Source organism: Littorina saxatilis, linkage group LG5 (assembly GCF_037325665.1).
Source record: "Littorina saxatilis isolate snail1 linkage group LG5, US_GU_Lsax_2.0, whole genome shotgun sequence".
NCBI lineage: Eukaryota > Metazoa > Mollusca > Gastropoda > Littorinimorpha > Littorinidae > Littorina > Littorina saxatilis.
In genome coordinates this window covers 42,197,684-42,211,719 of record NC_090249.1, presented here as the reverse complement: position 1 = coordinate 42,211,719, position 14,036 = coordinate 42,197,684, and the positions used below count along the sequence as shown (strand labels likewise).

Here is a 14,036-nt window from a genome sequence, read left to right as displayed (position 1 = left end):
AAGTAGGGATTTGTGTGTTTGCGTCAATATGTTATGTGAACATGTGCCTTGATGGTATGCTTGTACAGAAAAAAGAATAAATTATGTGGTCTTTAATGAAATAGTGTGTACTTGCATACTCTGGCTGGTCTTTCCTTAGATTTTTTTGTTAAAAATGTAAGAGATAACCACAAATCTGAATGCAGCCAATGACTATTTTGATACAGGCAATTCTCTCTATTGTTTTAAAGGTAGACAACAGAATCTTGACATGTTTTCTTCTCCAGATATTCAAACTGAAGTCAGTGTTAGGTTAATTGACTTTCAGAGAGTAGGTAAGATCATTGGTTATTAATGATCCTGAAAAGCAGGTGCAGCAGTACAATTGTTAAAACAAAAGGTGCATATTTGATGGTTCTTGCCATTTCAGGACACTGTTTTCGCGATCCCTTACAATGAATGGACCACAGAGTTCATCCGTCCCAGGATCATCTGTATCAGGATCAACGGAATGTAAGTCTCAATTTTAGTTTTTACTTTTGCTTTCTGTTTCGTCTCTCTGCCCCACAAGGGTATTGCCCCCCGGACCCAACCAGCGTCTAGGCAGCACCTGGACCCCAAGCCAATGCTCTACGACTATAAAACAGATTTGTCATCTGGTAACTTTGTTTTGATATTCTGTTGGCATTCTGAGGAGAAACGTCCTTTGTATTTGTGACAGGGCGACGGTAGTCTCCCTTCACAGCAGGCTCAGCGGAGTTGTTGACTTTGAGTGCGAGCTATTTATAGCTTGCCGGCTAGGCACCTGTGGATTGTAGAGTTCTGTTTGTGGTGGGGTCCGGCAGCTGCTGTCTCCCTGTATGTTCTTGGTTTCCTTTGCGTAGCCAAAACAGTTTTTATAGGGCTTAGAAATAAGCTCTAAAACTCTCAATCCTGTTTGATTGGACTTCACCTGCAAAGGTGATTGTTGTGTTTCGGCACTCGGTTACATATACGTTGTACATTTGATTTGATTTGCATACGTAAATTTCATGTCCTTTTTGTTTGATTAAGAGAAATGGGATGTGTCTGGATTGTTTTCTTTAAGATGAAGCACTGAGTACGCTATGTCTTTAAAATGGCTACATTTTATGTGGCTGGGGGACTTTGCCCCACAAGGGTATTGCCCCCCGGACCCAACCAGCGTCTAGGCAGCACCTGGACCCCAAGCCAATGCTCACAAACTTTTTCTTCAGCTCGTCTCCAGCCTGTGTAGTGGAAGGCACCTATTTTTTTTTTTTCCCTTTTGTTTTGTCATTAATTAAATAGAGAATACTACATGGCTTGCTGTGTCGTACCAGATTTACACGAGTTGGTTTTTTTAATATTGAACTGCGAGCGAAAGCGAGCTGTTCACTATTTGAAAAAGCAACGAGTGTAAATCTTGTACGACACAGCAAGCCATGTAGTATTCTGTTTATCCTACATACTGTACTTCCGTGTATTTTACTGAAAATGTCTTGCAGACGAGGCAGCTAAATTAAAGACGCTTGTTTTGGAACCTCGATCTCTTCTAAAGCCTCGTGCAATCTATTACGTCAAAGCAAAGAAACGTCACTCTGAAAGTGTGGCGTGACGTGTTAGTTCTAATGATTCATCGAGGGTAATTAGCGAGCGCAATTTTTGTTTCTATAATGACGTTTGTCTCTGTGACTTTGGCATCATAAGCAGTGGAAAAACAGGTCCCTGCCAGACTTGCTTGACATGACCTCATTTACATGATATACACACGTGTGATTTGAACGATTATTATCTCACGGGTGTCTCTCTCACGTATGTAGGATAAACGTTCTTATAACATACCATTCTTGTTTGATTGATTCCTCCTTTCTTTGCCTCGATTAACGTCTGTGTTTTGATTGTTTGTGCAGCTGCATCATCTCTTCCTACTCTGTGCCTGTGGGCACGATGAGGATTGACTTTGAGCTGCCCCCCAACCACAGGACGATCGTGGTCCCCACTAGCCTCCTGGATCCCAACGTTGGACTCGTGCAACTGAACGAGACAGATGTAAGAATAGTTTTTACTTTTGCTTTCTGTTTCGTCTCTCTGACCCAGAATAGACAAACTGTGGAAATAACTCTGTCGGGTTTGTATGGGTTGTGAAAGAGTGAACGCCCTTGTGTTTAGTGAGGCAAGCTTTCTGCACATACTCCTTGTTCACGTGTTTCAGACACACCCCTTGCTAGTGACTGGCCTATAATGTCATGTGGGAAAGTTTGCCTCACTGAAAGCAAGAGTACTTACTCTTTCACAACCCATACAAACCTAACAAGAGTTAATTCCAAACATCATCTATTAGGCCTCCCCCCTTCCAAACTTGTATTCTTCATTTTAGCTTTCCGTTTCATCTTTCTTTTTGCGTTCATATGTGCAGGTGCGTATGTGGTCCCTTTATTCCAAACTGTTTTTCGTAACTTTCCCTTTGTTTGTAATAAACGAAGGAACGAACTTCATTTTACAAGGTAAAGACCTCTGAGCAGACAGGGTGAAATAACTGAACACTGCTTTTTATTGCAGAGGGAGATTGAGATCCGTGGAACGGTGGACAAGCCCGGCCAGTACGTGATTCTGTTCCACCACTACATGCCCACAGAGATCGGTCTGACCATACCGGTCACCGTCTATGTCGGGGGTCAGGTTATTGAAGGTGCGTTTGAGTGCCTGATTGTGATGTTAGGTGTATGATTGACTGGGCATGGAAACTGGGAAATGAAGATGAGGGGGGGGGGGGGGGGGGGGGGTGTGGGGGGGTGGTGAGGACATACTTTGATAATTGCTGGCTAATTTTAGTGAATAAATGTGAGATTCATGTGAATGTGTGCACGGTGGGGGAGGTTTACCGTTTAGGGAGGAGACTTCGTTTTTTTCGATTGTTCATGCTGGTTGCTTTAACTCAGGCTGCTGCATGCTTCAGGCTCTCCAATAGTTTGAAAAACTCCACCCACAGTGGAGTATTAGCAGGCCATGTTATGGGTGGTATGCAGTCGCGTGATGCGAAAATGAAATTTTGTGTCACCCCGCGGTGTGTTCACACCCATTTATGTGGTACCCACTTTGGCTTGGTGCACCTCAGCCTATGACAGCCTTATAGGGAGCGTATCACTTCCATTAGAGGGGCGGGGATGTAGCTCAGTCGGTAGCGCGCTGGATTTGTATCCAGTTGGCCGCTGTCAGCGTGAGTTCGTCCCCACGTTCAGCGAGAGATTTATTTCTGAGAGTCAACTTTGTGTGCAGACTCTCCTCGGTGTCCGAACACCCCCGTGTGTAAGCACAAGACCAAGTGCGCACAAAAAAGATCCTGTAATCCATGTCAGAGTTCGGTGGGTTATGGAAACACGAAAATACCCAGCATGCTTCCTCCGAAAGCGGCGTATGGCTGCCTAAATGGCGGGGTAAAAACGGTCATACACGTAAAAGCCGTGGGAGTTTCAGCCCATGAACGAACAAACAAACTTCAATTAGAGAGGCACCAAGGGGGCATGCAGTCAGTGGTTGAGTGTGGAACTCTGTGGTGAACAGGTGACGCTGCAATCAACCATGTCCTGTTCTCAGCCTGACAATGACCGCTTTATCCTCTGTGCAAAGGTGGTCGAACCTGTCCATGCTGTTCGTGGAGGGGGCTTTATTTATTCGTCTGTGTCTAAGATCCGGTGATTACCTGCTAACAGTGAGAATTTTCAACTTTTGACTGAAATCAGACTTTTGAGTGCATTCCAAGGAAAAGTTTCGGAGCAATTTGGTGATACATGCCCAAAATGTGTGTTATTTTGGAATCATAGGTCACTTTTCGACTTTTTTATGCATCCCAATTCCCATGTGACATGTCTGAACAGTTGTGTTCTGTTTGTGGACAGGTCTGTTCAAGCCAACCTACTGCCCCAGTGTGACGGGTTGCCGTGGTGCCATCATGTTTGGTAGCGGTAACCTCATCAACCTGAAGGACAACGACATCCGTATCCTGGTCACCAACAGAGATGGAGGCAAAATCTGGCTGGTAAGGTCATTGCTTTTATCACGTTGACCGTTCCGTTAGAATGTTACACTGTTCATAAACATTTGAGGTTGTATTCTCTGGGGATTGTAACTTGACTTCCTTGGAATGTCATGACAAGAGTTCAGAAACAATCTGCCAGATATTTTCTGGGACTTACAATGTGATTCAAGGGGAGTATTTGAAAGTCAGATAGAAGTAAAAACATTTTTTTTACAGTTTTCTTGTGAATGTTAATTCCATGCTATGGATCTGTTGTTGTGTTCTGTCTCAAGTCAGCAGTGATTTTAGTTGGAATTTAAAACAAAAAGATAGGTAGAAAATGGTGGATTAGATAGGGATAGAACTGGAGGGAAATGGGTCAACATAGGTCAAAAATGGTGGATTAGATAGGGATAGAACTGGAGGGAAATGGGTCAACTACTGTCAGCATCTGTGTTAATTTGTATGTGCTCATCAAAAATTCTGCATCTATATAGATGATGTCTTTTACATAATTGAATTTTTTTTCTCTCCAGGACTATGCTCTGATCGTGCCATCGGAAAGATACACACCCTTTGACCTTGTGCTACAGCCAATCGACAGATCTGGCGACTTCCTCACGCAGTGTGTGGATGAGGGGTTCAGACTGAAGTGAGTGTATAGGATCACAGATATTAATTTCACTTTGAAATGCTGATGTTGATCATTTTTTTGAATGTTTTTATTCTTTGTTCATTTTAATTTTATCTTCCCTTGAATTGTGATTCATTCAGAGTTTTGACAGTTTGAAAATGCTGTGTTATTTGTCCTCTTAAAAGACCAAATCAGAAATGGTGCTGTTATATCTGTTTCAGTTTGCACTGGCTTTCTGTAAGATTTGAGGGTTGATATTTTCGAGAAACTCACAGTGGTTACTTTGCTACGAAGTTTGAAATTGACAGAGTTACTTCCAATGTCGTGGGAGGCAAAGGGTTCTTTCTAATGAAGTGAATTTTGTGTGTGTTTGACAGGTCAGACGAGGAGTTTTGCAAGGACAGTACGTTTACACTGACCACAGAGTTCAACAAGGGAGCGGTGCAGTGCGACTGTAACGTGGACGGATCTCTCAACTTTAACTGCGAGTCCTTCGGTGGACAGTGTCAGTGTCGGGAGAACGTCATCGGCCGAACCTGTTCCGCCTGCAGGCCGGACTTTTATGGCTACCCCAACTGCAGACGTAAGTCATTTGTGATGTACTGTTTGGAAGAAAAAGCGTAAATACAGTGAACCCCCCCTTTTAAGACCCCCCCCAATTTTTTAAGACCTTGATTGTTCAGAACTTCTGTACATAATGTCTATAAATTTACCTCCATTTAAAGATAACCTCCTTATAAGACCCAATTTTCTCATATTTATTTTGGACTTCAAAGGGGGTTTCCACTGTTTGTGTAAATAAAATAGATAAATAAGATAAGAGAGAGGGAAAGAAAAAGCACAGTTGAAGTTGCTTTCACAGGACCAGTTTTGGGGCAAAAGTGTATGCTGATTGTGTGTGTGTGTGTGTGTGTGTGAAATATTCACCAAAGTGTCCAGCCATAGAAAACACACAAGACTGCCTGGAGAAACAGTTTTGCCATTTCTGAAACGCTTTGAAGCATGCAATTTGATTCTTCCACTATGCAACTGTCCAGTCAGGGGATAATGGGACAGCTTGATTCTTCCTTCTTCTTCTGCTGCGTTCGTGGGCTGAAACTCCCACGTACACACATGTTTTTTGCACGAGTGGAATTTTACGTGTATGACCGTTTTTTACCCCGCCATTTAGGCAGCCATACGCCGCTTTCGGAGGAGCTTGATTCTTCCAGTCTGCTACATATATTGTGACATTTTCTGAAGCATACAGTTTTCTTCTTGCAGCCTGCAATTGCCCGTTCGGTGTGTGCCACCCCATCACCGGGGATTGCATCTGCCCGCCCAGAGTGGAAGGCGATCGCTGTGACCGCTGTGCGTCCGAGGCCTACGGTTATGATGCTCTCATTGGCTGCCAGGTAAGCTTGGCTTAGGCTTAGGGGAAAGAAATCCTGGTTGTGGTACCTTGACCCTATTTTTTGCCGCGGACCCTATCACTTTAAAAAAAAAAAAGTCAAAAAAGTATTTAAAAAACCGGGAGTTCTGTTTCTTCAGTTCAAATAAATGACCGTAGCTTGCACATGCACTGGATGTCTTGCAATGTGGGTTGGTTTAGATTTTGTACAAAAACAAAAAGGTCTTTTTTTCAGACTTGCCATAATTTGAGGCAGTCTGTCTGACATTTTGTAAGTGATTAATGATTGAAAATTACAAAATGAATGTCAATCCATGCAAAGACCAGAACAGTCAGAAAAGCATTGATTGTATTAATTCTTCTGATTTTCTTCTATTCAGGAATGCAAATGCAACCCAAGAGGAGCAGACAGCAACAATCTCAACTGTGATCAGACAACTGGAGAGTGCAAGTAAGTTAGCCTTAACAAAGTTGGTAAAAAAATTGAACCAACTTTTAATGTTGTTCTCCATGGTGATGATTACTAGCAATTGTAAATTCTGAGGCTTTGAAGAAACATTTTCTTTAGTGCGTTAACGCTTTTCTGCTCACAACCTGTTTTTCCGTTGTTCGATTCTGTGCCCTTGCTGTGTTAAATGTTCTTTGTTTATCATCACAGCTGCTTGGTCAGTGGTGGCCAACACAGATTTTTCTTCAAATGTGCAAAACATGATGGCATGATTGTTCTTGTTGAGTGTAGCCGCACTTCTTGCAAGGCCACTTGTTACAAAGAAGATAACGCTAATACAGTGGAATCCCCCTTTTAACCCAATGCCTGACAAAAAAATGGCAGGCAGCCTGAGCAAAGGGAAACTACTCCGCACAACATGCACACATACAAAACAAAACAATTCATATAAAATCATAGAGTACTCACATTTATATAGAAGATGGCAGAATAACTCGAGAATACACTATAGTTTCATATGCAAGTATGTTCTGTCCACTTCCGATGTAATAAATGTTTAAAAAAAAAATCTAGCAAGTGTTCTTCAAAAATGTCCAACGTGTCAGCCTTCAGTCCTCATTTACACCAATATATGTTGAAAACTCCCAGAAAAATCCTCCCGGAAGTCCTGTTGTCGAATAACAACACCCAGATCGATGTCAGACTCATCCCCTTTCACCTTTTCAAGTAGAAAACCTTCAAAAGGCATGTCAGAATCGTCATCTGAGTTCCCCATGATCGAACACCATACTTCCAAACCTTCGTTCAACGCCATTTTGTCAGACAAAAAAATCTCAAACTTTGAAAATTCACAGCTAACACACTATCGCATCAATTCAAACTCTGCAAACGCTAGAATGAAGCAGCCGGAAGGAAGTGCATTAATCACATCCGGTCGCAAGGCCTTATGGGCAAGGCTCAAAGCAAAAGTGAAAGTAGGTGACCTAGTGTTTAGCAGGCCATGCCGGGTGGTTCAGGGGGCATTGGGTTAAGACCTCCAAAAATCAGAAAAAATCCGGGGGGGGGGGGGGGGGGGTGTGGTGGTCCTAAAAGGGGGGTTCCATTCTATCCAAATGGGAAGATGACTTGTACAACTGGTTTATTCTATCACCCCAACATATGAACAGCTATACTCTGTCTTCCGAGGAGATGGTGTGATTAATTTTGTTTGTCTTTCCAGCTGCATGCCAAATGTGGGCGGACGCAAGTGTGACACTTGTCTCCCCGGCCATCACTCCTTCCCGTACTGTCGTCGGTGTGACTGCGACCCCGCTGGAACAGAGGAGGAGATTTGTGACCAGGTCACCTCTCAGTGCCTCTGCAAGGTCAGTTGTTAAAGGAAGTGGGTATCATTGGTTTTCAATCCGGAATACATGAAGAAAGGAAATGCTTTTGAAATTTTTCTGTGTCGTTCCCAGTCGGTTACGTTCTTACAGTCACACACAATTCAACAACAGACTTTCAGTTAACGTGCGTGATGTATTCGTTGCCATGCCAAAATGGAAGAGGAAGCGAGAGACAAATTTCTTCCCTTACACATATAGCGTAGCGCTCAAACAGTCACACAATAATGCAACATGGTGCTCAGGCAATTACGCAATAATATAACATTCACCCTTGGAACCTTCACACATGTGAAACATGGTATGATATTTAAGACTGATTAATGTTTGTTTTAACAAAAGAATTGGGGTTGTATTTTTAAAGACGCAAGAGTTAGACTCCTGATTTTGGGTGAGGGTGGGGAGGAGGGGGCAGGGGGATTTGGGCTTGGGTGGGAGGGCTGGTGGGGAAGGATGGGGGGGGGGGGGGGGGGATAAGCATGTGTAGATATAGACCGTGTCACTGGCCTTTTGACAGTTAAAAGCCATGAACAGCTTTTCTCGAACACTAGAGACTGTATTGGACTGTTCAGGCACGTTTGACAGTATGTATGTATCGTTTGTTTCCTTTCAGAGCAATGTCCTAGGACAGCGGTGTGACCAGTGTCCTGAGGGCTCGTTCCATCTGAGCGCTGACAACCCGACAGGCTGCACCAGGTGTTTCTGCTTCGGTACCACCACCAGGTGTACCAGTTCTGCCCTCGCCTGGGATTTGGTCAGTCCTGGTTTTTATCTCTCAAGCATACACGCTTGCACGCACATAATCTTGCACACAGACAGACACACACATATACACACGCGCACACACACACACACACACACACTTACACACACACACACACATCCACACATGCACACACACACACCCCCCCTCCCCCCCAACACCTTCCAAATGAAAGATTAACCAGGTGTATGCTTCAGTACGATGTGATAGTTTTCTGATGGTTGCCTTTTCCTGTCCAGGTGAAAATTCATACACTCTTCTTCGGTCTTCAATGCAGTCATTGATTTGTGTTTAGTTTACTCATATTGTTGCCTTATTTTCCTGCCCTGGTGGTAGCTCATACATTCTTTTTTGACTTTAAATGCAGTCATTGGTTTGTGATTACTACACACACTTTTAAATCAACCGTTTGTCTGGTGGGCTTTTTGGTCCTAAAGATCTCAAAAGGCATGTGTGATAATTTACTTATGTTATTTATTGTCTTTTCCCCTGTCCATTTGAAAACACTAATCTTCCACCATTCAAGCATTCAATGGTTGGTGTTTACTACTTTTAAATCAGTAGTTTATTAGACCACCTTTTAGCGCTAAAAATCTCAAACGTACGACATGATAGTTTACCTGTGTTGTCTTTATTCCCCTATCTAGGTGAGCAGCATGGACGGCTGGCAGGCTACCAACATGAAGGAGGACGGCTATGTGATTGAGGCAGGAAACACCATCGCCGTCAAGGCTGCCGGCAACACGCTCGACATCAGCGAAGCCATTTACTGGGTTGCACCTGACGCCTACCTGGGAAATAAGGTGAGACAGAGAGGGTGTGGAGAGAACGAGGGAACACAAAATAGAAGATTCAGTCTCCTTATGTCGATTGCAGACGGATCAAATTATTAATCAGGTTTGCCGGACAAACTGTGCATACTCAGACCTGCCAACCACTACGCTTTCAGCGTATCTGAATAAATTTGAGAAAATGCTAGACTAAGATAGAATTTGCTATGCTAAAAATTCCAACAAATTGTAAGATGCTACACTTGTGGCTTCACAAGGGTTGGCAGGTCTGCATACTGTCCAGTGGAGGTCTTGATCCAAACACATTTTCTTGTAGTAAGGTTTCTGTTGCTGTTTTGCCTGTTTGCAGCTTGATTCACACAGTTTGTTTGTTCGTTCATGGGCTGAAACTCCCACGGCTTTTGCGTGTATGGCCGTTTTTACCCTGCCATTTAGGCAGCCATACGCCACTTTCGGAGGAAGCATGCTGGGTATTTTCGTGTTTCTATAACCCACCGAACTCTGACATGGATTACAGGATTTTTTCGTACGCACTTGGTCTTGTGCTTGCGTGTACACACGGGGGGGGTGTTTGGACACCGAGGAGAGTCTGCACACAAAGTTGACTCTGAGAAATAAATCTCTCGCCGAACGTGGGGACGAACTCACGCTGACAGCTGCCAACTGGATGCAAATCCAGCGCGCTACCGACTGAGCTACATCCCCGCCGATTCGCACAGTTATTTTTTTCGTCTTTTTCAGATCAACTCTTATGGTGGCAAGCTGATTTTCGGTGTTCTCTTCATTCTGCCAGAAGATGAGGAAACGGAAGGACTGTACCGACCTGACGTCATTCTTGTGGTGAGTCTTGGTCAAAATCACTGTAAAGATACAGTGGAACCCCCTTTTAAGACCCCTTCCTTCAAGACTCCTCCTTTTTATGACCTTGATTTCCCAATCAAAAAACAAGAAAGGTAGGTTGTTGACAAAACAATACATTCTTGATTTACCAGATTTTCTGTTCATATCGTCTGTAAATTTACTCCTATATTAAGACTCCCTCCTTTTTGAGACGTGATTTTCTCAGATTATTTGAGGTCTTAAAAGGGGGGTTCCACTGTACTGTGCTTCCTGTGTGAACCATCATGCACACCATCGCCAACACAGATGCCACAGTACTCTCACTCTTTCTTGCTCCTGCACATTTTAGTTTTAAATCAAACTGTTTACATTTAGCTGATGAATGCTGGTATTTTTCTCTGCAGGGTAACAACATGACCGTAACGCACTACCATCCACGACAACCGCAGAATCGCGCCTCCATGGTCATGGAGATTCCCCTGTATGAGGTCAGTGCCAGTTCTTCCTCTCTGTCCATTACTTCTGCTGATTCTTCTTCTTTGTCTCCTCTTCTTCTTCTTCTCCTCCTTCTTCTCGTTTGTCCTCCTGAGCTAATGCAGATGCGGGTTTGGGGATGTAGCTCAGTCAGTAGTCCGTCGCGTGTGTATGTGTGCTCACTCGCACGCACAAATGTGAATGTGTGTTTGCTTGAAGCACAGCTTTGAGAATTCAGACTGTACTGTAACTGATCCAGCTTTCAACCTCAGTGTTGAACTTTTTCTGAATGTGATCCAACACTGAACTTTAGGTTTCAGTGTTGAATTCCTGAATGTGTGTGTGTGTGTGTGTGTGTGTGCGCATGCGTGTGTTTGTGCATACATGCGTGTGTTTATGTTTGTGTGTCCGTTTGCTCGCTCTGAGCATGGATTCCAAAATACAGACTGTGTCCGTGACCCAGCTAGCTTTGAGCTTTCAGCATTGATTTGCTCGTGTTTTCAGTACAACTTCCAACACAAAGACACGGGAGCGGAGGTGTCGCGGGAGCAGTTCATGATGATCCTGATCAACTTGGAGGCCATGCACATCCGTGCTTCCTACTACACCAGGGTGGACGAAACCAGGTTTGTCATGCCTTGCTTTGCAAAACAGAATCATAATCAAGTGCCAGACAAGATCAAATACAGTGGAATTAAGACCTAAAAAAAAAAATCTGAGAAAATCAGATCTTACCAGGAGGGAGTCTGACAAGATCAAATAGAGTAGAACCCCCTTTACAGACCTATACAAAATTCAGACAAAATCCGATTTGTAAACGAGGGAGTCTTAAAACGGAGGTAGATATACAGAGGTTATGAGCAGAACATTTGAAAAAGCAACGTCTTAAATTCTGGGGTCGTAAAAGGAGGAGGGGGGGGGGGGGGTGTGTGTGTGTTCCTCTGTAGAAGCGTTGAATGAAATGTGTAAATGTAAGGTTATTCATAATTGGTATTTCCTTTGTCTCATAATTATTTGTATGTCTGTCCACTATCAGGACCATCTGGTCGACATACCTTTGAATGTTTCCTTTTTGGCTATAACTAAATGTTCCAATATCTAATGGTAATTTTCTTGTGTTTTTGAGTAAGGTTAATCAGTGTGATTGTGACAGGGAGACTACTGCTTCACCCTTCACAGCGGACTCTGAATTGTCTGCCGTCGAAGGGCGCAGGCTAGTTATAGTAGCTCGACGTTTCTTCTATGTCGCCAGCTAGACACCTGTCAATTGTAGAGTTCAGTTCGTGATGGGGTCTGGCTGCGTATAGTTTTTGTAGGGCTATTAAATCAGCTCTAAAATACTTAACCCTGTTTGACTGGCTTTGCCTCCAAATCTGATTGTTGTGCTTCGTGCACTTGGTTACATGATGCATTTGTAGGCTTGAAAATAAGATGGATGGCTAAGAGGGGAAACTCTGCATGTTGCAGGTTGTCTGAGGTGAGCATGGAGCACGCCACAGAGACGGGAGCAGGAGAACCAGCCAACACTGTGGAGCGCTGCCAGTGTCCATACAGCTACCAGGGATCCTCCTGTCAGGTAGGGACTGGACGCTGCTGTCTTGTGTGTGTGTGTGCATATGTGGTTATGTGTGTCTGTGTGCGTGTGTGTGTGTGTGTGCATATGTGGTTATGTGTGTGTGTGGATGTGTGTCTGTGTGCATGTGTCTGTGTGTGTGTGTGTGCATATGTGGTTGTGAGTGTTTGTGTCTGTCTGTCTATGTCTGTGTGTGTGTCTGTGCATAATTATGTGGTTGTGGGTGTATTGTGCATGTGTGTCTGTGTCTGTGTGTGTGTCTGTCAATATAACACTTACCTCGACAGTACTATTCTTGCACATTATCTATTATAGGCCGAAAAAATTGGACAAAACGCTGAGTGGGTACAATTATCTCCCATAACCATGCGCCACCGTGGATCCCAAGCACTGTCCGAGTGCTTCCCCCTTACAGGATGTAGGTGGCGCGTCCTCTTTCTTTTTTCGCGCGTGTCAGACCGGCTGTGTTTCTGCTACGCTCCCGGATTATTTTGGACTAAGAGGCTCCTTTTCTGTGTGGACTATCACCTGTTGGATTATTGTGTGTTATTCCACTTCTGGCTTGAGGCTACGTTGTGTTTCCTTCAACTTGTGCCTCCGTTTTTGTGTGGCGGACTCGGCGTGCCTCCCGTCCTACTTCGTGGTGACCGGTCGTCTGCTTCTCGTTTCGCCGCATTCACTTGAGTATTGACCTAAATTTTCTTTGAATTTTGTTAATTCTCGGTCTTTAAGGGTACGTACAGGGCGAGGTAGGATGTCTCGTCCTGTTTTGGGCTCTGGTTCTACGGAACCAGAGTCTGCCGGGGGCAACCCTTCTCCGGGCGCCCAGCGTCATGTTTTACGCACGGAGAAGGGGATCTTTCGGCGCTCCGACTCTCCCTCCCCAAACGCTTTGCGTTTGCGGCGAGGGAGGGCGGAGAAAGCCTGTTTGAGCAAGCTCAATGCGAGCTTGCTCAAACAGGCTGGGCTTGAGCCTGGGACTTCGGGCGGGGCTGCGCCGTCGAAGGTTCGGGGAAGTTCGAGGGGAAAGAAAAAGCTTCTTTCTCCTTCTCCTTCAGTGGAACAGGCTTCCCCCCCTTCGACGCCGTTGTCCGGCCCTCAGTCTCAGGCTTCAGCTCCTCCCGGTTTCAAGCCTGGGGGGAAGGTTTCCTTCTCCCCCCTGGCTCGAATCCGGGGGCAGGTCGATTCCCAACCCTCTTTGGGGGTTGGTGAATCCGATCTAGGGGCTACTGGAGAGACTCAGGTTTTGACAGCCAACGGCCATACCACGTTGAAAACACCGGTTCTCGTCCGACCACCGAAGTTAAGCAACGTCGGGCCCGGTTAGTACTTGGATGGGTGACCGCCTGGGAACACCGGGTGCAGTTGGCATTAAAATCTTTCTTTTTCCGGTGCCTCTCCTGTGCCCTCCTCGGTTTCCACCGCTGTGGAAGCCAGGAGGGACACGGGTCCTCCTCTGAACTCCCTCGCTGGGTCGTCTGCTGCTGTTTTGACAGTAGTTTCGGCCTCCTGGGGGGGGAGATCGGAGGAGATGACGGGGTCTCTGAATTCCCTCCCCGCTGGGGTTGGGATGCGAATTGACCCCGTTCAGGGCGGTCCTGTGGGGGCAGGGGTTTCAGGCTTCGTGCCTACGACCACTGCTACTACGGTTCCCTCTGACGTCCGTGTGACTGGTGGCTGTCCCTCTTGAAACGCTCCGGCCGACTAGTTACTGGACGTGGAGGTGTTCGACAGAACGTGGTACTTC

At 45.0% G+C, this 14,036-nt stretch overlaps 1 protein-coding gene and 1 non-coding gene across 3 annotated transcripts in view; both read left to right on the top strand.

Annotated features, from left to right (window-relative positions):
• LOC138967179 (laminin subunit alpha-like) overlaps positions 1-14,036 on the top strand; it is a 168,539-nt gene that overhangs the window by 36,376 nt on the left and 118,127 nt on the right. For both annotated transcript variants that reach the window (XM_070339694.1, XM_070339693.1), the window contains exons 22-36: positions 410-492; positions 1,890-2,028; positions 2,539-2,668; positions 3,876-4,015; positions 4,531-4,646; positions 5,006-5,211; positions 5,892-6,022; positions 6,399-6,469; positions 7,686-7,830; positions 8,462-8,602; positions 9,259-9,414; positions 10,144-10,242; positions 10,647-10,730; positions 11,221-11,342; positions 12,184-12,292. In XM_070339694.1, coding sequence (XP_070195795.1) covers positions 410-492; positions 1,890-2,028; positions 2,539-2,668; positions 3,876-4,015; positions 4,531-4,646; positions 5,006-5,211; positions 5,892-6,022; positions 6,399-6,469; positions 7,686-7,830; positions 8,462-8,602; positions 9,259-9,414; positions 10,144-10,242; positions 10,647-10,730; positions 11,221-11,342; positions 12,184-12,292 — 1,872 coding nt within the window. The remainder of the gene's footprint in view (positions 1-409; positions 493-1,889; positions 2,029-2,538; positions 2,669-3,875; positions 4,016-4,530; positions 4,647-5,005; positions 5,212-5,891; positions 6,023-6,398; positions 6,470-7,685; positions 7,831-8,461; positions 8,603-9,258; positions 9,415-10,143; positions 10,243-10,646; positions 10,731-11,220; positions 11,343-12,183; positions 12,293-14,036) is intronic.
• LOC138967875 (5S ribosomal RNA) lies at positions 13,542-13,660 on the top strand. Its single transcript, XR_011456052.1, has one exon. It is a non-coding gene; the product is annotated as a 5S ribosomal RNA (ribosomal RNA).